General features: G+C 42.6%; 1 protein-coding gene across 1 annotated transcript in view; it reads left to right on the top strand.

The window, feature by feature from the left end:
- mtnr1c (melatonin receptor 1C) overlaps positions 1–25,804 on the top strand; it is a gene marked incomplete at its 5' end in the record, with an annotated part of 45,061 nt that extends 19,257 nt beyond the window's left edge. Inside the window, one exon of the mRNA XM_079497198.1 lies at positions 22,818–25,804. Coding sequence (XP_079353324.1) covers positions 22,818–23,683 — 866 coding nt within the window. The 3' untranslated portion in view covers positions 23,684–25,804. The remainder of the gene's footprint in view (positions 1–22,817) is intronic.
- Positions 25,805–26,191: the final 387 nt, after the last annotated feature.

Genomic DNA, 26,191 nt, shown 5'->3' on the forward strand with positions numbered 1-26,191 from the left:
CACGGTGTCACTATCTGTCTCACTGGTTTGACTCACTGACTCTACTATGCGGTCACACTCAAGCTGTCCTGGTTCCAAGCTTGAATACTTACTTACTTACTTACTTACGCCTATTACCCCTTCTGGGGCCGTCGACGAGAGTTCTCCAAGCATCTTGATCCTGAGCCAACACTTCCAGCTGTCCAAGTGTGGCCCATAGTTTTTGCATCTGCCTCCAAGTCTCTGCGCCAGGTGTTCCGTGGCCGACCTCTCTTTCTTTTCCCTTGGGGGTTCCACTTGAGGGACTGCCTTGTGGTGTTTGAGGCTGGTTTACGGAGAGTATGGCCTATCCATCTCCAACGCCTTTTGAGGATCTCTTCCTCTGCAGGTTTTTGGTTGGTGCGTATAAAATGTTTAAAAATACTGTACTGTACTGTACTGTACTGTACAAGCCTCTTTCTCCCTGGCCTGTGTGTGTCTGTGTCTGTGTGTTAGGCTGTGCAACAGTGACACTCTACAAGCTCAAAATGCGTCACTTCGAGACGCATTGTGATCTTGTAAATCGGCTATTTTCAAATGGCCAGAATTTGACTCTGTGAGTAGAAGTAAAAGTAATGGAAATTGTAAATACTCAAGTAAAGTACAAATACCTCTAAATTGCACTTAAGTACAGTACTTAAGTAAATGTACTTAGTTACTTTCCACCACTGTACAGTACATGGGGTTACATAAGGTGCAAAAAGTAGTAGGTATGTACATGAGGTTAGACATAAGGTGCAGATTAAAAAGATGGCAGCAGGTTCAGTACACGAGGTACAGGAATGTACAGTACAGACTGTGCAGTGCATGCAGTGCAGTGCAGTCTTATGTGCTATATGGTGACATAGTACACATGTGGTAAACAAAAAATGTAGCTATTGAAAAATAGCAGATCTACAAGCTCATAGCGCGCCACCGAGTGGCGCGCTACGAGCTTGTAGGTCTGCTATTTTTGAAAAAACGTGAAAATATTTATTTCAGAAAACTGGAGGATTTAGAAGGAGTTTTTTAAAATTTTGAGGTCAGGCCTAAATGGGTCAAATAATAAGGGACAATATTGGTGGCACCCAACTGTATGATTGGTTCTCACTAATGCTCATTATAAGATGCCAAGAGAGCAACGGCGTGCACATCCCCCGTGCACATCCCCCGTGCACAATGCACATCCCCATTTTTTTTGGTAAACAAAAAATCGGTAGGTTCGGATTGGAAGCTAATCTGCATAAGGTCAAATCCACTGGTAAAATCCCCAAAGTGCTCCTTTCAGGTTGCCTTATTCAGTGCCACTAATGATGGACCAGCTTTCCCTTAAAGTTGAAAAACAAAACACAGGTATAGCGCAGGCAGAATGATGTTATCAGATGATGTCCTCCCAGGACACATATACAGTACTGGTAGAATCGAAGGAAATTGGATTATTACCGGATGAGGATCGAGTTAAACAACTGAAACCTAATCATATATTTGATATAACTCACAAAAAGGCCCCAGAATATAAGAACTGTCAAACTGATATTGTTGGAAGCAATGTAATTGCAACACAAGAGCAAGCATCATGCCTCGCAGTGCTCCTATTTTCCCTGGCAACCTGCCCCTGCGCAGGTGTCTCTTAGGTCACCTTCATACCAGCAAGCTTTACTGCGATTAAAACGAATCCTGCTGCACATTGTCGGAAAGTGCGCTTCGTTTGGCAGGTGTGAAGGCTCATTCGAATCCTAATGCGCATCAAAGAACCACATTCTACTCCGCCAAAAAACGGGGGTTTCGCTTCGCTTCCAATCTCACTTGATTTCGATTCGGTGCAGGTGGGAATGCAATCCGTAGCAAATAAAGGAAATTAAGCAAACTATGTGGCGGATAAGGAGCTAAACACAGTTGGAGACGGAGAAGGGATATTCATTTTAAGATGTCCCATTAGGTTACCATGTGACGTGGTCAAATAAGGAGACCGAAGCCCTCATCGAAATATGAGGACGAGCACATTAATCTATTGCTTAAGGAAACACATAAAAAACACTGCAGTGTACAGAATATTCTGTCTGTCTGTCGTGCATAAACATGGAGGGCTGTCACTGTGTGTGGGGATCAGAGTGGAGACTTTCTTCATCTTGTTTAAATATAAATACTTCAAAATTAAAACACATGTTTAGCTCAGCATGATTTATAAACTGCATAGCTAACATGGCATATGCATAATAATTGTAGGCTAGGTCAGGGTTCCCCAATACATTTTCCTCAAGGGCCATATTTTGACTAGGGTACCAGGCTGGGGGCCGAGTCTGCACTCGCGAGGTCGAGGTCTTGCCCTGAAAATTCATTTTCAGGGCAAGACCCCTGTAAAGTTGGCCGAGTGGCCAAGGCTCCAAAAAGTGACAGACTCCAGCAATACCTCTTAGGGTGTTTTATTTTCCCCGGTTGCAGTGTATTTACAGTGGACACACAGGCCTGACAAACAAAATAAACACTGAAGACTAAACTTACAAAAGACAGAAAATTACTTGAAAGCAAATTAGGAAACCAAACCCAGAACTTGAGAAACTCTATTAGGATATAACCCTTCCATCAAGGGCCCCCTAGTAGCTCTCCCTGGGTGTTACCTTCTGGTTGCCTCAAGCCCAACTGAACTGACCCACTGCCCCTGCAGCATCCTTATACTAGGCAAGACAATACCAAGGAACAGTTCTGTAATTGGCAACACATTTAACTCAACATCTGGCTAACTACGGCCCATGAGTTAACTTACACAATTACCTAGGTTTACTAAACCCATTCAAATACATTACATGCGTGGCGATGCGCCACAACATCAAGCTAAATAGAACACATAACACAAGAGCTCTTGTAACCCAGACAGACACCCCTCCTGCTCTCTATAGCACTTGGTACCTTCCTCCACTCAGTCAAGAGGATCACCAGTACTGCAGGAGAGCCAGGTGCCAAACAATCATCATTAAACACCAATGACACCAAACATATATGCTGTGACAATATTTGCAAAGTTCTCTTTTACAATTCACTAAGCTACAATAATAAAAATATGCACTCATGTCCATTAACACAGTCTTCCACGCCGGCCGGCAAAGTTAGGGCTGCAACTGTGTAATTTAGGTATGAGCATTGTTCTCCATCAATGTATGTTTATAGGGCACGGGTTGCCCCGTGACAACCCCATTTGAAAAGGATGCCCAGTTTGACATGCATAGGCTACTGACCCCCATTTAATGCCAGTATATCTGCCAACATTTTTATTTTTTTTATTCTTCCAGGGGCCACAAGGGGGCGCTCCGCGGGCCGCAAATGGCCCGCGGGCCGCCTATTGGGGACAGTCCAGTCCCCGACGACACACTGCATCCGTTACCCTCACCTCAAAAGTCCTAACTATTACTCAAAGTATATTTTTTAACACCATAGCTTTCACTATGTATTTTATGAATTGAACACATTGATAAAATTCCCTGCTTCGTTTCCTTGCTGCGCTTGACACAGCCAGTGTGTCTGTCGTGCATACACATGGAGGGCTGTCACTGTGTGTGGGGATCCGAGTGGAGACTTTCTTCATCTTGTTTAAATATAAATACTTCAAAATTAAAACACATGATTTATAAACTTTTTTTCAGTGGCTTGATGACTGCACTGTTCAGGTGCTGTATGGGAAACGACCTGAAAGAAGAAGGTGATGTGTGGCATTTTGTAGAAGATCTGAGTCCATGCCATTTGAAACCTTTTGAAAAAGCCTGTTTCAGCGGTGGAAAGTAACTCAGCAGATTAGTATTAGTACTGTACTTAAGTAAAACATTTTGGTATTTGTACTTTACTTGAGTATTTCCAATTTCCAATACTTTTACTTCTACTCCACTACATCTGAGATCCAAATATTGTACTTTTTTAATCCATTACATTTATTTGACCACTTTCGTTACTTTGGTTATTAGTTACAATGTGTCGCACCGCGACGCATTGTAAGCTTGTAGATCGGCTATTTTCAAAAGATTTTTATACATTTGAAAACTTGGTACATTCTACGCTTTTACTTTTTGTTCTTTAAGTACATTTTGATACCAATACTTTTGTATTTCTATATTGCAGTGCTGATACTGTGTGCACTTTTTCCATCACCATGGCCTGTTGGCAGAATATCAAGACAAAGCAGCAGGAGGAAATCATTGATTGAATTGATTTTTTTCCTGCCAATGGCTTGAATAAAGCTATATTTAGTGTGTTAATAGTATTATCTGGTCAGTTTTCTGCCAATGGCTTGACGTTGAATAAAGCTATATTTAGTATGATAAAAGTATTATCTGGCCATTTTTTGGGGGATCGAGAATTGGATGAGTGTTTCCTGTTTATTACCAGATTCACCATTCTTTTTCTATCAGGCCCCCACTTGAAGAGTTATGGTGGTCAGTGGACGCTAACAAAAGTACTTTTACTTGAGTACTGTACTTAAAGGACCACTTCACCACCTATCTTCATAATATGAAGATAGGTGGTGAAGTGGTCCTTTTATATTATATATATATAATATATATATATTATATTATAATTGGTCCTCCATGATAAAATACCACATTTTTTCCCTACTGATTGATTGATTGATTTATTCTTTATTTAAGTGTCATGCTTCCGAAGAAGCCCAGCCCATATGGACTTACGGGACACTTTTTACAGTTTACATAAACGATTACAATAAACCGACATGATGGTTTGCAAACAATGATCAAGTGAATTCATACCAAACTGACTAATACACTCCAGATCCTTACAAGGCAGATAGACCTACTCGGTCTGTCTCATAGGAAGGCTTTTTTTCAGAAACCTTTTTTTTAAATAATTTCTATATTTGATTTGTATTATCATGACAACGATGGCTTCCATTATCGCATTGCAACTTTTCAGGAATAGAAATCCTGAATCTTAGCTTGGTGGACGGGTTTCTGAACTGCCCACAGCCCTCCCATGAGACTCAGACGGAGTAGAAAGAAATTGTGGCATTTTATCATGAACAATAGTGAGGACCAATTCCATAAAGATATGTTGAAAAGTGGTGAAGTGGTCCTTTAAGTATATATATTTTGTAGTTTCTGCACTTTACTTGAGTATTTGTATTTTCTACAATCTTCGCTTCCAATCGCACTTGATTTCGATTCGGTGCAGCAGGTGGAAATGCAATCCGTAGCAAATAAAGGAAATGAAGAAAACTATGTGGCGGATAAGGAGCTAAACACAGTTGGAGACGGAGAAGGGATATTCATTTTACGCAGTACAAAGATGTCCCATTAGGTTACCATGTGACGTGGTCAAATAAGGAGACCCTCATCGAAATATGAGGATGAGCACATTAATCTATTGCTTAAGGAAACGCATAAAAAACACTGCAGTGTACAGAATATTCTGTCTGTCGTGCATAAACATGGAGGGCTGTCACTGTGTGTGGGGATCCGAGTGGAGACTTTCTTCATCTTGTTTAAATATAAATACTTCAAAATTAAAACATAAATCAGCATGATTTATAAACTGCATAGCTAACATGGCAGCGGTGGCCGAACGGTTTGCGGAGCGGTCTTGTTATCGGAAGGTCGCCAGTTCGAATCCCCGGACCGGCACGTTAAAATTACCACCGCTGAAGTGCCCTTGAGCAAAGCATTGAACCCCTACCATGAAATGTTCTATGAGCAGGGTCTGGCTGTAAACAAGCATCTTGAGCTTAGTCCATTCACCCTGGGTAAACAAAGAACTTTGCTTTGCTTTTGCATATGCATAATAATTGTAGGCTAGGTGATCGGATCATCAATGGGACTCTGGGAGTAGCTATTGTAAACTTCAGATCATTTTTCGCTCCCGTCTCCGCTGTGCCTCGTTCATGTGCCCAAAAGAACAGTGGCTGGCGTGCGCGCGCGCGCGCGCGCACACACACACACACACACACACACACACACACACACACACACACACACACACACACACACACACACACACACACACACACACACACACACACACACACACACACACACACACACACACACACACTCACTAATGCTCATTATAATATACTGTAGTACCATACCATTCCTCCATTTGTGTATGCGAGCGTGGGATACAGACAGATTATGTGATTGCAATTTTAACAGCCAAGTGCCCTGATTGTTAATTCATTAATTTGGGGAAATTACTCATCACGTTCATGCAATATGTTCTATGGTACTTTCTACCACTGAGAACCACGGTTGATGACTTGAAATGATACGTTCTGGGTTCCCTGAACGCAGAGTTAGTAGCTACTACCTCCTGAGCAGGGCCCAAAGTAGCCAAAGGAACCTTATCTGAAACCCATAGCAGATGACAACACATCCAGAATGTGTGAAATACATCAACACAGCACGGTGTGTTGATTCGTTTTGGAAGTGGAAAACAGCTACTGATGACCCTGTGGCAAATCATGCACATTTTAACATCTCTGACACTGTTCAAACCTGCTGTAACATGATGATCTCTCAGCTCTCTAGACAGCCTTTTCATAGAGAGGATAATCTGTTAGCAGAATTCACAAGATGTATTCTTCTGGGACAGACGGAGCATGTGATCAGTATAAATGCCAATTGCATCAGAGCAACCAATGTTTTTACGACCGTTTTGATCAGCAACCAATCCGAACCCTGTAACCTGCTCAACGTGTGAGTGTTCCAGCCAGCCAGGGCTCGATCTGCTTTTGATGAGCCGGGTATTTTTATCCCTGCTTCTGGTCAAACTGACTTAAATACATGCATTTCCTTTTGGGAAATGTAGACTAGTCTGATTATGTTAGTTAAACTGATTCGCAAATATCTATTCTAGGATCCTCGGCGTATAATACCTCTCTGTTCTGTGTATTTCCAGAAGTTTATTGCAAGAAGAACAAATCTTTTGAATGCATCGGTTGAGAATTTTCAGTACTTGCAGCAGCATATAGGCCAGCTAAATGGTGCATTTACATATTTCCAGTTGTAGGCCAAGTTGATTAATGAAATGGGTAAATGGACATATTGTTTTAATAAAAGTGCCTTTGTTACACGAAGAGGCATATATACTGTATACTGCACTGAACAGAGTGATCATTAACACCTCATTGTGTTGATGAAGGCAGTGAGATGAGATGCGTCAGCCAGAGAGAGAGAACTGTACACCACTGCGGTTACCACCCCGGCATTCCGAACCCCGCTATTCCGACCGCATTACTAACCCTAACTGCACACACAAACAACGTACAAGTCGGCATGGCGGTGCGTCGGAATGTCACTCTGCCCCCGTCCACCGCTGCATGCTCTGTTCAGGGCATACATACAGTCAGTATATTGTTGCTGTTGGGGAGAAAATTTATTTTTGAGTGGTGCTAGCGCCACTCCTATGCGGACCTATGTATATGTTGTACGTATGTATGTATGTGTGTGTAATATGTACAGTATGTGTCTGTGCTGCAAGTGCTGCAACACCTAAAGTGGCCAGTAGAGAGTGTGTGTGCGTGTGCGTGTGCGAGTGTGTGTGCACACACACACTCACACACACACACACACACACACACACACACACACACACACACGGAAATGAATGCCCAACAATGTGTTGGACTTAATTATAGTACAATTTCAGAGCTTCTGTCCATTCCAGCAACCTTTTTGTCCACTCATTTGTTTAATTGCCTGTAGACAAAGGGTAGTTCCTCTTCTTTAAGTATAATGCAAACAAGTTTAGTGCTGTGCAAGAAAGTCCCCCATAGACTGAGTGGCAAATCAAAACACTTATGGAATACTTTCATTACGAAGCAAGGAAATACCTTGTTTTGTTGTGTTTTGGGTCAATGTATTAATTTATGTATTAAAGTAGCCGTGTAAGCGGGATAATGTATGGCTGAGTGGTCATTCTTTATAGATAAATCACCTTCATGGTTCGCGTCGGTGGTTAATCAGCCTGTCTGTGATTTATCTGTAAACAATGACCACTCAGCCATACATTATCCCTTACATAATTCAGGAGGCAGGACGTTGCGTTATTGAAAACGAGCACTTCCAAACTCTGAACCTTAGAAAGATAAGCACTTGTATGGAATTTATTGTCAGAAATATTTTAGAAAGAGGATAATTCAAGGTTTCCCTAGTCTGTACACCTGCAATGTTGGTGAGTTTAATATCGTTTAATACAATCGGATAGGACTTTTCGGTTTGGATGTATGGACTGTCAAGGCCAGTACGCATTCCCGCATAACTTCCGTCTTCCGGATACGATGTCGATGATGTCACGTGCATAACCTCTATACTGTATGTTGTGTGTCGAAGCTGGTCGCTTCTTGTATACCTGAATGCAGAAGAAAATCATTCTTGAATGCAGCACTCACATCTGGCACTATTAAGACTTAAGAAATTCTGCCACTGAGATTAAGTGGATGTCATTGAAGACATTAACAAAAGCAGTCTCAGTCAGTGCTGTGACCAAAATGTGTGATAACTAAGCCATTGTTGAGTGCCAAGAAGTTGTTGAGTTGTTGAAAGACACCTTTTTTTTAATGATTTTATTGGTTTTGATATGGGCCATATTTGTTAGTGACATGTCTAGACTCTAGATTGGGCCATATTTGTTCATTAGTGACATGTCTAGACTCTAGATTGATTTTTTTTCAGTGGCTTGATGACTGCACTGTTCAGGTGCTGTATGGGAAATGACCTGAAAGAAGAGATGGTGATGTGTGGCATTTTGTAGAAGATCTGAGTCCATGCCATTTGAAACCTTTTGAAAAAGCCTGTTTCAGCGGTGTAAAGTAACTCAGCAGATATAGTATTAGTAGTAGTACTGTACTTAAGTAAAACATTTTGGTATTTGTACTTTACTTGATTATTTCCAATTTCTAATACTTTTACTTCTACTCTACTACATCTGAGATCCAAATATTGTACTTTTTTAATCCATTACATTTATTTGACCACTTTCGTTACTTTGGTTATTAGTTACAATGTGTCGCACCGCGACACATTGTAAGCTTGTAGATCGGCTATTTTCAAAAGATTTTTATACATTTAAAAACTTGGTACATTCTACGCTTTTACTTTTTGTACTTTAAGTACATTTTGATACCAATACTTTTGTATTTCTATATTGCAGTGCTGATACTGTGTGCACTTTTTCCATCACCATGGCCTGTTGGCAGAATATCAAGACAAAGCAGCAGGAGGAAATCATTGATTGAATTGATTTTTTTCCTGCCAATGGCTTGAATAAAGCTATATTTAGTGTGTTAATAGTATTATCTGGTCAGTTTTCTGCCAATGGCTTGACGTTGAATAAAGCTATATTTAGTATGATAAAAGTATTATTTGGCCGTTTTTGGGGGGGACAGGCTATATGGCTGAGCTCACACCTTTCATGCAATTCTCTGCTCGTTGGATGCTCGTTGGATGCTCGTTGGGTAGTGTCATGGCCGCCCAATGTATTACCAATGGGAGTCACGTGCTTTGACCCAACATTGTGTTGTGTGAGGGGGAGGGGGGGCAGTCAACACACAGCCGAAAGCCATACAACAGCTTGTAGGCGCAACATCCACCCAACGTCCACCCAACACAGAGGGTGGGGTTAACCACCAACCAATAGGAGAGAAGGGCTGTTTTGTATCCCAATGGGCGGAGTTTAGTTGTAGTCTCCTGAGCCCCGCAGAAAAGTCCGACTGGAGAGTGACAGAGCTTTTGAGAAATGATGATGTCACCGCTTATTAGCGCATATCATTTTTACTATAATTAGGTGAGAAATGCAGCTTGTGCCTGCATGGAAACTACACAGATATCTATCCAAGTGTTCATGTTTATATATCACTGTTAACAACTTTAAAACGTATTATGTTGCATCAACTGCAGTGAGCAAAGGCTCTGCTCTGCTGCATCCAATAATAAATATATCAGCCTACTAGTCCAGTGCGGACTATTTCATTTGCATTGGTGCCGAGTGCTAAGCACAACCGATTGTTTTAATTCAAAGTGGTATATATTCTGTGAAATGTTTATCGTCATTCCGTGTATCTACAAGCTCCAAGTGTTGCGTCCACATGCAGCGCGTTCCAAGCAGAGGTCCTCAAGTATATGTAAAACACTGCCAGTCCTCAGCGCAATGGCCCGTTGCGCAAAAAAGTTGAGATTTTACTTGTGTGATATTCAGATAATCTTCAACCGATTGTTATAATTCGAAGTGGTATATATTCTGTGAAGTTTATATTTTCATTGGGTGTACAAGTCATGTTTTTAATATGCCTTTATCAAATGATATAGAGAGATGGGTAGTGCCCAAGTCCTGTTAGCCATGCAGCCTATATATATGATCTGTGGTGCAGGCCTATACACTCTCTCAATTAGGGATTTTCCCAGAGGTTAATTTCACTGATGTGTACAACCTTTATTCAAATAGTTTAATTTGTATTGGAGTGCGAAGCTTGAACAATAGGTTCATTGCGGACCGCTACGGATAAACTGTGGATATTAACCTACCAATAAGCACCCAGGCCAAATGCCATTGCGCAGTAGCCTACACCAACAAGTCTATGCGTGGTGTGTGCATAGCCGCATGTGAAACTATATCGTGCTGTATTTTGCTCTCCATTTCATGGTCATGGTCATGCGAGGAGAGAGAGAGAGAGAGAGAAAGAGGGTGCAGAGAGAGAGAGAGGTGTGAATGGAATCGCATCGTGCGTATATGGCACATCTCTCTCATGTTTAGGTAATTAAGGGCGCACCATTGAATGCATGTCACTGTGCCTACATGCTGACAATGTGCGCGCGTGAACTTGTATTAGCCAGCCTACACATTATTATACAGCTCGAAAATATAGCCACTCTACAAGCTCACAACTTGTTACTTCTATAGGTCTGACTCTGCTATTAATTTATGTGCAGGACTTGCCAAGTCGCCAGAGCAATGGTAAAGTGTCTATCATTTTTAAATTGAGAAAAGTCGAGAGTCGGGATTTGGAGATTTACGCACATAGTGTGACATGCTGACAGACAATGAAAGAAACATGTTCCACTTCCACTCACAATTTAGGTGGCTTTTAAAATGCGGTACTTATTCCTTCATTAAAAAATATGATTGGCACCTCATAAGTGTAAATATAAAAGCAAGTATAATATAGCCTACAATTGAAACCTGCTACTGCAGTGATTTTATCCTGTGTTCAATGCGTTTCTGCGTTTGGGTGTGGACATAGATATCTCTGTCGGCCAGGGATTTTTTCTAAAACGGACAGGACGAAAATATCCGTTTTGCCTCGTCACCCGTGCGCAACTTGGAGACCTCAAATAAGCCATCTCAGTCCGTGATTTCTAGCACTTTTGTTCAACAATGTAACTGTTTTAATTAATTCTCATCTATCTATTATAGTTATTTTGTATTTCGGCTACATTGAAAATGAGGGCCTGCCCCTAAATTGTACTCCACGCTTAAATGAAGGTTCTGATGATGATGATGAAATGACGCACGGCTGTCTCCAGTCATTTCAACAATCAGTACCAGATTTAAAGGCACTGATTCTGTGTGTTGGCTTGTTCAGAAGAGGATGACGTCTTTCGAAGAAAGTTTGATTCATTTAGCAAGCCAGTGCCCCATTCTGTATGTAAAAAGCCATCCGTTTTATTATGACAGTGTACAACTCCACATATCGCCGTATTGGTCACCAAAAACTACACGCAGATAAACGTGGGTCTGTTGTTTTCCGCATTCCGTTCTAGCGCACCGCCCACTTCCCGCAAAGCCTTGTGGGAAATGGATGCATCTAGGGAGGGACGGCCATGACACTACCCAACGAGCATCCAACGAGCATCCAACGAGCACAGAATTGCATGAAAGGTGTGAGCTCAGCCTAAGGCTGCCGAGGAATGGATGCTAAATTTTATCGAGAATTGGATGAGTGCTTCCTGTTTATTACCAGATTCACCATTCTTTTTCTATCAGGCCCCACTTGAAGAGTTTTGGGCAGTGGTCAGTGGACGCTAACAAAAGTACTTTTACTTGAGTACTGTACTTAAAGGACCACTTCACCACCTATCTTCATATAATTGGTCCTCCATGATAAAATACCTCAATTTTTTCCTACTGATTTAAGTGTCATGCTTCCAAAGAAGCCCAGCCCATATGGACTTACAGGACACTTGTTACAGTTTACATAAACAATTATACAATAAACCGACATGACGGTTTGCAAACAATGATCAAGTGAATTAATACCAAACTGACTAATACACTCCAGATCCTTACAAGGCAGATAGACCTACTCGGTCTGTCAGTTCAGAAACCTTTTTTTTTTTTTTATATAATTTCTATATTTGATTTGTATTATCACTAGAATTTCGCGGGCCTTCGGCCCGCTCATCCCAGAGTTGCGTTGCCCCGCGTTGCGATACAGAAGTCCACAGATACAGAAGTCCACAGTGACACGCGTTTTATGCAGCTGTTTTGTGTTGCAGCGCGTGCACGCGCGCGCGTGTAGTGTTGTTGTTCTTATCCATAACAATAAATGGATCAAATATGCTCTATATTAGTTATGTATAGATTTAAAGCAGTGGCTGTCAAAGGTGTGTTCCAGGGACCCTCATGGTTCCTTGAGGGGGTTCCAAATGGACCCATTATAGGTCTGTAACTCTGAGAGTGTAGAAATGGAACCAAGTGGACCCTACAGGTCTGTAACTCTGAGAGTGTACAAATGGAACCAAATGGACTGTTTTATAACGTTTAACTGTGATACTGTACAAATGGAATCAAATGGGACTGTTATGGGTCCATTTGGTTTTACTCTCAGAGTTATGGGGGTCCTTGAAATTAAAAAGGTTGAGAACCTGTATGCAATGGCTTATGTCTTGTAAAAAGAGAGAGCAGCCTATTCTCCAAACCATCATATCTTATGCTTTGCTAGGTTGTACAAATTAATATAGGGTCAATATAATGTGCAGGACTCACGTGTGTGCTCTCTGTCTCTCTCGCTCTCTTCTCTCTCCTCCGTCTCGGTGGTGTGTGGGGGGGGGGGGGGGGGGGGGATTAGTTGCGCTGCCTGCGACAGTGCTATACTTCTCCAGCAGCGGTGCAGAACCGAGAGAGTGACACATTCGTGTGGATGTAAACTGCGCAAGTTGTAGCTTGAAAGTTCGGATTGTGTAGTCGCACCGGTGGTACAAAGTGAATGTTACAACTCGCACGGTGATGTTGTAAGGCGCAAATGCGAGTACCTAGTCGCACTGTCGAGCCCTGTGTAGTGTAGTGGCATTTGCGCTGCATCGCGAGGCGAGCCAAATTCCCCCCCGCGCACGCACGCACGCACACAGACACACACACACACACTGTACGTAGCTGTGTGTTGTTGCAGCGCGCGCGTGTGCGTGTAGTGTTGTTGTTGTTGTTGTACCACGCCAGGTTTGCACAGTGCGCTCAGTGCGATATTTCCGAACGTGGGCGTTGTGTGTGTGTGTGTGTGGGTGGGTGTGTGTGTGTGTGGCTGGCTGTGTTTTGTTGCGTGGGGATCGCCATGTGAGGGGGCTAGCCAATAAGGGCCCTGTGTTGCATGTGGAGAATGGTGTAGGTTAGTGTGTGTGGTGTAGCCGAACGGGGTGTTGAGAACATGAGGGGGATGTAGCACAGCAATCGGTGACCCCTACATTAAGCTGTGTTGCTCCCAAGATGCAGTGCAAAAGTGCAACCGTAGCCAATGGGAAAACAGGATGCAGTGTTGCCAGGTCCGCGAATTGTAAGCGAGTTGTAAGTAGCGTGTTGAATGGCATTTTTTCTGGGCTAGTTTTCATAGACCTGGCAACAAATTAGGCGGGGGTGTCGGTGCTTGTGGCGTGTTTGTGTTTGTTATTGATATTGATGTTGTTTGTGAGTGTGGACGGGAGGCGGCTGTAGTGGCAGTGCAATGACAGTTTTTACGCGGGTGTTGTTGATTGTGGGCGTGCGGCGCGACATGAGGAGATAGCCGTGGATCGACGCGGAGGGTAAGGCTGTGTCGTGTTAGTGTGTTGTTGCAGTGTGTGTTGCAGCGTGTTGCAGCGTGTCAGTGACGTAGTAGCTGGTGCCTTTTGTTCCTGTGCGTGCTTTTGGGGACATGTTTTCAATTGTAATATAGGATGACAACGATGGCTTCCATTATCGCATTGGACTTTTCAGGAATAGAAATCCTGAATCTTAGCTTGGTGGACGGGTTTCTGAACTGCCCACAGCCCTCCCATGAGACTCAGACGGAGTAGAAAGAAATTGTGGCATTTTATCATGAACAATAGTGAGGACCAATTCCATAAAGATATGTTGAAAAGTGGTGAAGTGGTCCTTTAAGTATATATATTTTGTAGTTTCTGCACTTTACTTGAGTATTTGTATTTTCTACAATCTAAGAAATTGAAATTGGACATTCTCAGAGATTAAAATAGGGTGCATTTTGCATCCTAAAACGCAGTTTATAGTTAAGGGACGCAATAAAACAACGACCTCTGCATCCACGCGATGCACTACTGTACTACTGTACTGTTTTTTATTCCAGTTTATTTTGCTAGCTTTAGTTATTAATTATAATAATAATTTCTTCTGTTTTCTACATGAATATAACCACATTATAACCATATAAAATGAAATCAGAGGTGTGCTGAAATATCGATATTGCGATATATATCGATACGATTTTAATGTTTGTTTAGAAAAGGAGGAAATGACAGCTAAAATAAAATAAATCCCACTCTCAGATTCCACAGCAACCAGAAGTACTGAATTACTGGATGGTGATTTGTCCAAACAGTTTTGTGGGAATACAAAATGCAGAATGCATTTCCCCAGCAGTGGACAAGTCTACTGACACCAGTGATAATGGTCAGTTGGTGGTGTTTGTGAGGCATTATGATGATACCAGTGATAATGGTCAGTTGGTGGTGTCTGTGAGGCATTATGATGATACCAGTGATAATGGTCAGTTGGTGGTGTTTGTGAGGCATTATGATGATACCAGTGATAATGGTCAGCTGGTGGTGTTTGTGAGGTATTATGATGAGGGTATGAGGCAAAGGGGGAGTTTATTGAGTATTCATTTAGTGTTTGAGTGGTGCAACCACTATAGACAGCTATGTGTGTCCCTCCCTGTGTCCGAGCACGTAAATAGCATTTTTTCAGTTCCAAGTATTTTGTAGTTGCAGATATCGTGATATATCGTTGATGAAATTTCATACAATATATCGCAAATATCGCAATATATCGAATATTGTGATATTATGAAGGGCCTAATATCGCGATATATATCGTATCGTGAGGTACCCATATCGTACCACCCCTAAATGAAAAGGGAGTCAAATGATGCAATTTGTAAAAATGGCAAAATATGACTCCTAACGTCGTTTAAGTGGGACTCATATGTCCCTGGGACTCATCTAAAAGACCATCCCTGCATCCCGGGAGTCATTACATTGAAAACCTATTTACATCACTGCATTCTGTATAATGAGTACTTTTACTTTTGTTACTTTAAGGTGTTTCTGATTTTAACCATCAGTATTTTAACATTTTCACATTTTTTTATTTTAATTGCACATAATCTCCTTGAGGTCTTCCTATCTGGTTTTAAAGCATTTCACAGCACAGTCTGCACTTTTAAGAGTTTTAAATTACCTTTTAAGAACCACTGACTCTGGTGAACCTGCGATCCTTGTGCTTTTAGACCTCACAGCTGCATTCAATACTTTACAACACAACATTCTCCTCTCCCATCTAGTGTTGTGTGGGTATAGGAGGCACAGCTTTAAATTGATTCAGATCCTATTTGTCAAACAGATCGTTCTCTGTAGACCTAGGTATCTCCACATCACCCTCTCCCATGCGGAGTCCTGCAGGGCCCAATTCTTGGCCCTATCCTTTTTTCCCTGTCTGCTCCTTCTTTTATTTTATTTTATGATCAGTACTTTATTTGGATTTTTTACAAATACAGAAAACAGAAAAAACAAACACAAGCAACAACAACAACAACAGAATACGTATGCATGGACATTATGTATGAACACAGAAACATAATATAAAACAAGGATATACAAGATAAACAAATAAAAATACAAATAAAGATACAAATAAATCAAATTAAAAAGTTTAAAGTAGTTTACACGACCAAACACGCAGCATCATCAACCTTATCATATGTATACTAATACAGTAAACAATCAAAAGGGCATTGCCTGACCATGGATCACATCAAGGACCTGCAACATGACTGAGGAACCCTGTCTGCTCCTTCTGAGTTAGATTTTTTAAAGCATTGCATTCCCTACAACTTTTATGCAGATGACTGGCAGATTTACTTTCCCCTTAATAAAATAGATCCCACTATCTCCCTGAACACACAGCTGGAATGTCTTGTTAAATCCAGCTTTTATCCGCTGAGGCTGTTAACTGTAAGTGGATGACCCAATAAAGCATTACACTTGTTTACAAGAGGGTCCACCTAAAACATTTAGAGACGTACAAATAGACACTTCTATATAGCCAAAGAACAGAACAGGAATACATAATAAAGGAGGTAAAAAAGGGAAAAGAAACATACAGTGAGAGGAAAAAGGGGTGGGTGGTGGGGGGAGGGGATTCAGATTCTACGGGGGCCAGTTACCGAAAGTCATGTATGTTGTAACCTTTTATGGTTGTGAACGTCTTATACATGCTTTTATCCCAACCCACGTTTCCGTTGACTACAGTTAGTCCAAAATGCGGAACAGGGGCACGGAAGTATGACCACATCTCTCGCCTCCCTACACTGGCTCCCTGTGCGCTACAGGATCCAGTTTAACATTTGTATGTTTGTTTTTAAGTCTGTAAATGGGTTGGCACCAGTCTACATATCGGAACTTTTAGCTCCAAAGAATCGACAAGGGTCCTGAGGTCGACTGACCAGTCACCTCTTAAGATCCCCAACTCAAAGCTGAAATCCTGGGGGGATAGATCATTTTCTGTTGTAGCGCCCACCCACACTGTGGAATGAACTTCCACCTCATGTTAGAGCTTCTCAAACCTTGCCTGTGTTTAAATCATGTCTGAAAACTCACTTGTACTCCCTGGCGTTCGAACATGCTGATTTAGAGTTGCTGTTTTGTCTTCATGTTGCCCTGTTTTATGTATTGTTGTTTTCGCCCTTGGTATTTTAGTATTTTTTTGTGTACAGCACTTTGTTTCAAATCTGTTGTTTTAAATGTGCTTTATAAATAAAGTGGATTGGATTGGATTGAACCAATGCTTTTGTACTTTTACTCAAGGACATTTTGAATTCCGGGCTTTGACTTGTATTTCTGTATTGTAGTATTGATACTTTTACCTAAGTAAAGAATGTGAGTACTTTTCCCACCACTGGTAGATTCCATTGAAAATGAATGGCAGCCTGTAGCTTAGTAGCTGCCAGTGTAAACACAGGATATAACCAAGACCCATAGGAGGTATGTGTCTTTTTGTATGTCTGTTTTTAGTGCACTGAAACAATTCCAATCAACTCTGTTGACATGGCAATAAAGTCTTGAATCTTGAAGGTATACCGTGTGCTACAACAGATCATTTGCAGCACAGCACATAACATTTAGATCTCCTCTCAACTAGAGTAGCGGTACCCTCACAAAAAACATGCAGTAATCCTGGTCTCTAAGGGGCGATTCACACTATGGTCCCGGGTGCGCACTCGGGACCACTTGGCAGATCTTGTGGTAGTGTGAATGATGCGTACCGTCCCCGAGACCGCATGGGGGGAGGGTCTCTGGACCGTTGAAGTGTATTCAGATACAGATCGTTCCAATGTGAATGCATGCGTACCTAAAGAAAGAAGTGGACTGGGTTTTTTTAAGAACGTGACATGATCTCTAGTCGACGAGCCAAGCGTCAACAACAAAAAAACACAGACGCTGCACGACGCGTAACACCAGCGCATTTCTCAACGCCGTCCGTCTCCTGTTGAATCTGCTATACGCGCAGCACCGCAGTACGCGCTGATCTTGATCTTGATCTTGGACTACACGTGGCTCTTGGGCTTTGCTTGGCATAGTTTCCAAAGTAAAACAAAATAATAATAATGCTAAAGTAGAATCCATAGCAAACTAATATCAACACGACACTGGAGCACAGAACTGACTGACACAGTGAATAGCAGGCAGGCTGACAGTGAAGTAGTATAACGGCAAAGAGCCAAAAGAGGCAATGCAATGCAGTGTGTCTGGATTTATTGGAGATAATGTCGCAGAGTTGATGGTCAGTGTCCGTGCGCGCCAGCCATCAAGCACACCGCCATCTGGAGGATCAAAGTGTGTTATGCAAGTGTACCCGGGTGTGCTGTTGAATCTCGGGCAATGTGAATCATGGCCATCGGGGACCAGGCAACCGTATTCGGAAACTGTTCCAATGAAACGGATTCAGTCCCTCTCAGTGTGAATTGCCTATCAACTGCATGCCAGGGCGCCTGATGGAGGGGAAAGGAACTGCTTGGAATAACGTGTTCCTTCCACACGCTACGTCCAACCAGGGAAACTCCCCCCTGTCAGGTGTAAAGGAGCAACTTGGACACTCATGCATGAAGGAAGCATGAGTTCAAGTCCGTTGCTCTCCCCAGGTTGGCGGAGGGTGTGTAGAGCCCAGGATCACATTAGATAATTGACACGGGTGAGAAATGGGTTACAAAATCGTGGGATAAAAACAATAATTAAAAAAGGATCTCCTCTCAACCCATGACATTAGGGGTGTAACCATATAGTAAATATAGCTTTTAATTAAAAAAATCGAAGTGGCAAGTATCGTATCGTTTTACTTTGTATCGGATCGTTTTGAAATGGAGATAATCGGTATCGAATCGTTTCGCAATGTAAATAATCAATTTGATCAATGCTAAGTATTTGTGCATTGTATTTAGCAATTTTAAGAAGAAAAAATAATATAGCTACAATGGTCTATCGATTAATGTGTGTATTCTCTGTGTTCATGTCAAGGTGTGGGTTTGTCTTGTCCATAATGTGTTCGAATACAATGTCCATCTATTTGCCAGAGAATCATTTATATCCATAATAATAAATCTTTGCCTTAAAAATCCTGCACTATCCACAAGTTTCACACATATTTAATGTATTTGCTAAATAGTTACTGTATCGATTTCAAATCATTGAATCACATCGTATCGCATCGTCAACCATGTATCGTGATACGTATCGTATGTATCGCTACACCCCTACATGACAGCAGTGGTGTAAAGTAACCTCCTCTCAACCCATGACATGCAGTAGAGCAGTGGTGTAAAGTAACCTCCTCTCAACCCATGACATGCAGTATAGCAGTGGTGTAAAGTAACCTCCTCTCAACCCATGACATACATTAGCAGTGGTGTAAAGTAACCTCCTCTCAACCCATGACATACAGTAGCAGTGGTGTAAAGTAACCTCCTCTCAACCCATGACATACATTAGCAGTGGTGTAAAGTAACCTCCTCTCAACCCATGACATACAGTATAGCAGTGGTGTAAAGTAACCTCCTCTCAACCCATGACATACAGTAGAGCAGTGGTGTAAAGTAACCTCCTCTCAACCCATGACATACAGTAGCAGTGGTGTAAAGTAACCTCCTCTCAACCCATGACATACAGTAGAGCAGTGGTGTAAAGTAACCTCCTCTCAACCCATGACATACAGTAGAGCAGTGGTGTAAAGTAACCTCCTCTCAACCCATGACATACAGTAGCAGTGGTGTAAAGTAACCTCCTCTCAACCCATGACATACAGTAGAGCAGTGGTGTAAAGTAACCTCCTCTCAACCCATGACATACAGTAGAGCAGTGGTGTAAAGTAACCTCCTCTCAACCCATGACATACAGTAGAGCAGTGGTGTAAAGTAACCTCCTCTCAACCCATGACATGCAGTAGAGCAGTGGTGTAAAGTAACCTCCTCTCAACCCATGACATACAGTAGCAGTGGTGTAAAGTAACCTCCTCTCAACCCATGACATACAGTAGCAGTGGTGTAAAGTAACTAAGTACATTGCTCAAGTACAATATTGAGATAATTGTACTTTTCTTGAGCTGCGCAACAGTGACACTTGGTTGTGAAAACCAACCAAACGCTATTTCGTGCTGTGACAGACCCAGCCAGGGACCCAGGGACACACATACAGTAGCTGTCTATAGGAGTGGTTGCACCACTCAAAATAAAATGTGACCCACTGTACAGTAGTGACTATCGAGCGTGTATATCGTCCCCCTCGAGGGGTCTCCTTTTATTTTCCCAACATCAATTTTGGTCTGGATTAAGATCAAGCATGCTCTGGGGACTTGTATCATCAAAGGTAGTGCTGCTTTACAGAGCCAAACGGCCATGTATTTATCTTTATCTTTTTCCGTCCACTGCTGTAAACACTGTGGCTATAACTTGTGCCACCCCTTATCCGTTATTTGCCATTGTTCACTATTTTGAAAAACATTTTTAAATAGTTCATATAATCGATCTACAAGCTCACAACATGTCGATGTGCAGTGGTTCCCAAACTTGTTCATGTCAAGGACCCCCAAATTGACACTAATCAGTCTGGGGACCCCCATTTGAAAAGGTAAGCCAGGGACCCCCATAAGAGAAGATTTTTACGGCTCTAGCAGTGATTCTCAACCCGTTTAATTTCAAGGACCCCCAGTTTGATATGCATTAGGCTACGGACTCCCATTTAATGGCATTTCTATCTCTGAGACCCCTAATTTATATTGTGAAATCAATGTTAATTTAACTCTGAGAGTGTACAAATGGAACCAAATGGACCCATGACCCATTTGGTTCCATTTGTACACTCTCAGTGTTACAGACCCATAAGGGTCCATTTGGTTCCTAACTATCATTTAGCTGGGGACCCCCTGGAACTTCCTCAAGGACCCCTGGGGGTCCCGGACCCCACTTTGGGAACCACTGGGCTACTGTAGTTGAACTATTTTTAAATGTTTTTCAACATAGTCAAATATGGGGCCTGCCGTTTTGAATTGCGGCCACACGTAATTGCTCTTTCAGAGCGGTTTTGAAGGATTTATAGTTTTACTCTCCCCCCACCCCAGTGCAGTTCCATTGTAACAATGTCAAACGTTATTTCTGTGATTCCTGTCTTGTGAGAAGATCCAGTGTCATTCACTGCCATCGGAAGCCAGGAAGTTTGTATCTGGACATCATCACACACTGAAATCATTCGTGTTCACTTTTGATATTATTTTATTGCACTTTTACCTGAGGGCAGCTGGACAGTGCTAATAAATGATCATACAGTAGGCCTAATACCGACTTGACATTATTGTCTGATCATTGAATGAATGCTATCATAGAGCAGTGGTTCTCAAAGTGAGGTCCGGGGACCCTCAGGGGTTCATGGGAGAATTCTAGGGTGTTCCCAGCAAAATATATATATATATAATTTTAATATAGCATCACAATTCATGCATATTTTATACATTGGCTATTCAAAAATAGCAGATATGCAACCTGAGATGGACATCTGCTATTTTTGAAGAAAAAAAGAAAAGGAAAAAACATTAAAAAAAAGAAAAGAAAATAATAATAATAATTAAAGTATTTGAAAAATAAATGTCTTATCATTTTCAGAATCTTCACCTCTGGGGATCCCTGGCACAAAACCTTTTCAGATGGGAGTCCGCAGCTAATTATGTTATCAATTTGGGGGTCCTTGACACAAAAACAAGTTTGAGAAGAGTTTAGAGGATAGCTATAGCCAGAATTCAAATAATAACACATAACAAATAACAAATAAAAAGCAACCAGAGCACGCAAGTACTGCAATCGGCTGGGTATGTGGGTGTTGTCCACCGGCCAATAAGGGACTACCATTCTTGATGACTAAATAAGGTACGATTTAGAACAGCACTTGTAATAGATATTAGTTAGTAGCAGTACTTGCGCGCTCTGCTTGCGCACAAGTAGGCCATGTATGACCTACTTGTGTGCAAGGCGCAAGTTGGCACCTCGACAGAGTGCATTTCTAGTTAGTTGACTCCGATTCCAAAATAAGATCACCGCAGTTTATGATGAAAGTGAGCCGTATTTTTACAGACTGACTGTCCTTAAAAGGTAGCAAGCCGTTGCCACTCGCCAGTCACCATCTATGTTTGGTGTTCCTGACATTTTCCACGTCCATTTATAGAGGTAAAGCAGGAGTTGAAGGAAAACTGGTCTTTTTTTCTCCCGCTCCCTCAGGTCCGCAGAATGCCAACCTCCTAGAAATCCCCCGGAGCGAGCACTGCACCTGGGGTGACAGGGCATGTTCAGTTGCCAACCACTCTCCGTGGAACTCTCAGTTTAGTTTACACACACACACATTTGTACTCCAATGACCCCCAATGGAAAGCACACTTGGCCTGAGTTACACTAATTGGATTGTGCATGGAGGTAATCGATGTCCAGACCGAACATAATCAGTCGGCATGCTGAATGGCCAGGGACGAGGAAGTGAAGGGAAAAGAATGTAAAAACGGTGAACGGGACAACCGGTGTCCCACCAATGGCTGGCAATGCACCACCCCAGGCTTCAAAGGGACCCGGCCCCACTGTATATGCCCATGCATATTGGCATATAAATTGGATGGGCTAATCCGACCGACTTCACTATAACTGGATGACGTGTCTTCTGTGACACACAACATGCATGAGATTGAAATGGATCGTTCAGGCGCCATACGCGAAGGACAGTTTCTCTATATAACGTGCACACAACCACGCGTATCCACATAGAATATTTTTTTATTATATTATTATTATCTTTATCTTTTGTCGTTTTCAGGAAACATCTTCGTGGTGAGCCTCTCGGTGGCAGACCTGGTGGTGGCGGTGTACCCCTACCCCCTGGTGCTCACAGCCATCTTCAACAACGACTGGATCATGGGCGACCTGCACTGCCAGGCCAGCGGCTTCATCATGGGCCTCAGCGTCATCGGCTCCATCTTCAACATCACGGCCATCGCCATCAACCGCTACTGCTACATCTGCCACAGCCTGCACTACGACCGCCTGTACAGCCAGCGGAACACCTGCTGCTACCTGGGCCTCACCTGGCTGATGACGGCCATCGCCACCGTGCCCAACTTCTTCGTGGGCTCGCTGCAGTACGACCCGCGCATCTACTCGTGTACGTTCGCGCAGACGGTCAGCTCCTACTACACCGGGTCCGTGGTGGTCATCCACTTCCTCATCCCGCTGCTGGTGGTGTCTTACTGCTACCTGCGGATATGGGTGCTGGTCATTCAGGTCAAGCATCGGGTCAAGCCGGAGCACAGGACCAAGGTGAAAATCAGCGACCTGCGCAACTTCCTCACCATGTTCATCGTGTTTGTGCTGTTCGCCGTGTGCTGGGCGCCGCTCAACCTGATCGGCCTGGCAGTGGCCATTAACCCCGTCGATGTGGCGCCCAACATACCCGAGTGGCTCTTTGTCACGAGCTACTTCATGGCGTACTTCAACAGCTGCCTCAACGCGGTCATCTACGGACTCCTGAACCAGAACTTCCGCAAGGAGTACAAGACTCTGCTCCTGGCCCTGTGCATCCCTCGTCTCCTCCTCGCGGAGACGTCGCGGTGCGCCACGGAGGGCCTGAAGAGCCAGCCGTCACCAGCTCCGACTAATAACAATATAGCCGAGCTAAATGTGTGACGCATTTTCGGAGATGTTGTGTGGGAAAATATAGCCATCTGAAATGTTTTATACTTTGTGTGTATTTGTATGTGACGATTCACCCTGTGCCTTTTTTTGAGTCACTTTCTGTCTGCAAGGCTGTAACTAGAAAGGTACACTCAGTAGAGTGAAACTCTCTACCTGTAGACATGCCCAAATAATAATAGCATACATTTATGCAGTTACATTTCTGTGCCAAGCCATTAGTGCGATGGCCCATTGTTCCAAACGGTTCCAAATTGGTCCGACGGTGCACATTATAACTAAGCCTAGCCCTAACGCCACACTACCTAACATTTTGTGGACTATTGGAGCATTGAAATAACGGACTAAAGGGCATTAAAAAAAAAGGTCTACCTATGGTGCAGCGACTCCCAGCCTGTGGTTCGGGAGGATATTGGTCAGTTAAATATGGAGTACCGTGTCTATGGAGTTAACATCTTGCCACACTAAGTGAAAGCCCTGCACCCGTTTATCAGTTCGCCGTTGTCCACCTTCCTACCAAACCACACTGTTTGCACAAATCTCTCCATGCACAATACCTACTGCATGCCTGTCCAGACATAATGCACTATGTTGCATTCATGCAACTGTCATAAGTACTGTACAGTTTGCATTTGCATGCAATACCATGTTATTGCGCAACATTTCACGGTGATGCAAATTACATCACATTTTAGGCCACACCCCATTCCACTGCGTGCACGCGCATACACACACACACGGCGCAGCAGTACAGCACGGTACATCACAGTATGGTACAGTACGGCACAGTATGGTACAGTACAGTACAGCATGGTGTCCATGCAATCTGCTATAGGAACTCAGTCGGTAAAAGAAAAGAGACAATAAGTTGAGACAACAGAGTTTCGAGGAATGAGTGATTATTATTGAGGTACCACAATGGTGAGCACAGACTTACATTTCAATGTATCAACAGTTGAATTGTATATGGAAGCTCCAGCAGCCATGTGTCACACAGACTTACACAATTCTCTCTTTACTTATAGAGTCCTAAGTCCCACCCCACACAGGCGGAAAAGGACAGAGGACAATATAACGATTTACAACAGGGGGTAATTATCTCAAAATAGCATCACCCTCCCCAGGCTTGTAAAAACACATCCCCAGGCTAGCTGGCCTACCATCATGAAAGCTGCCGTAGAGATAAGAAACACAGCTGCCCTGGGGCTTCTTGGAAGGTTCAACCAGGTCAACCTAAATTCCTTGACAATGGTACAGTACAGTCTGCTACAGCACAGTAAGGTACAGTACGGCACAGTATGGCACAGTATGCTACAGTATTGTACAGTACAGTACGGTACGGTACAGTATAGCATGGTACAGTGCGGTACGATATGGTACAGTACAGTAACGTATGGTACAGTACAGTATGGCATAGTACAGCCTGCTACAGTACAGTATGGTACAGTACACTGGCCACCTGGATGGCGTGGCGCTAGAATGAGACCGGCTGAAGGCCGGTCAAATCTAGTTACTCTAATAGACCCCCAGGTGTGGTTATATTCAAATATGTCTTCCCTGTTTTTTGGGGGTTTCTTCCTGAAAGCCTTTAGTCGAAATACATAACCCTAACCTTTCCCCCATTATCCTACAACGACAGCTGTGTGTGAGGCTTAAGTTCAGGTGGGTGGTGCTAAGGTGAAAACCAGGCAAACTTGGTGAGCTGGTGGGTGTGGCCACATAAAAACATAATTTTAACACTTTCTGTACACTAAGACACTAAGCCAAAAATCTTCCATAGTATAATCATAGTTAACTGATGATCATGATTTTATTCAAATAATATATTTTTTTTGAGGATTGTAAAGGATAGGCAAAGAATAAGCATTGTGCTTCAGCCTATTCCTAGTTTGCATCATTGGATTTGAGTTGGTTCGATATATGTTCATTTCTGATGATGATTTTTCTTGTGTTTTGATTTGTTGTAATCAAAGACAGAAAATAAACCATTCATTCATTTCAAGTGATCCCCGATTCATACAAGATTGTAAACTGTTAACCTAGAGCAGTGGTTTTCAACCCTTTTCATATCAAGGTCTATTATTTATTCGGCATTTGAGCCACGAACCACCCTTTGATGACATTTATCCCTGTCAGACCCAAAACGTTGAATATTTTGTTATCGTTGGATAAGATTTTGTCCACAATTACATGCTGTACTGATGTTGGTACCATAGCAGAGATAACAGGCTCTAATTGTGTAGACTTATAATTTAAGAAATGCCCATGAGGGTCCATTTGAGTTGCCAACTCTCCATCATTTAGCTGGGGATCACCTGGAACCCCCTGAAGGACCACTGGTTGAATACCACGGACTTAGATCCATGACAGAGTAGCGCTGCTGTTGTTCTTCCCCTGTCTCTAATACACATACATTGTCTACCTCTCTCTCTCTCTCTCTCTCTCTCTCTCTCTCTGTGTGTGACATGACAATGCTTTATTTTTTACAATATTTATTTTATT

Source organism: Electrona antarctica, assembly GCF_951216825.1.
Source record: "Electrona antarctica genome assembly, chromosome: 1".
In the NCBI taxonomy this organism is placed as follows: Eukaryota; Metazoa; Chordata; class Actinopteri; order Myctophiformes; family Myctophidae; genus Electrona; species Electrona antarctica.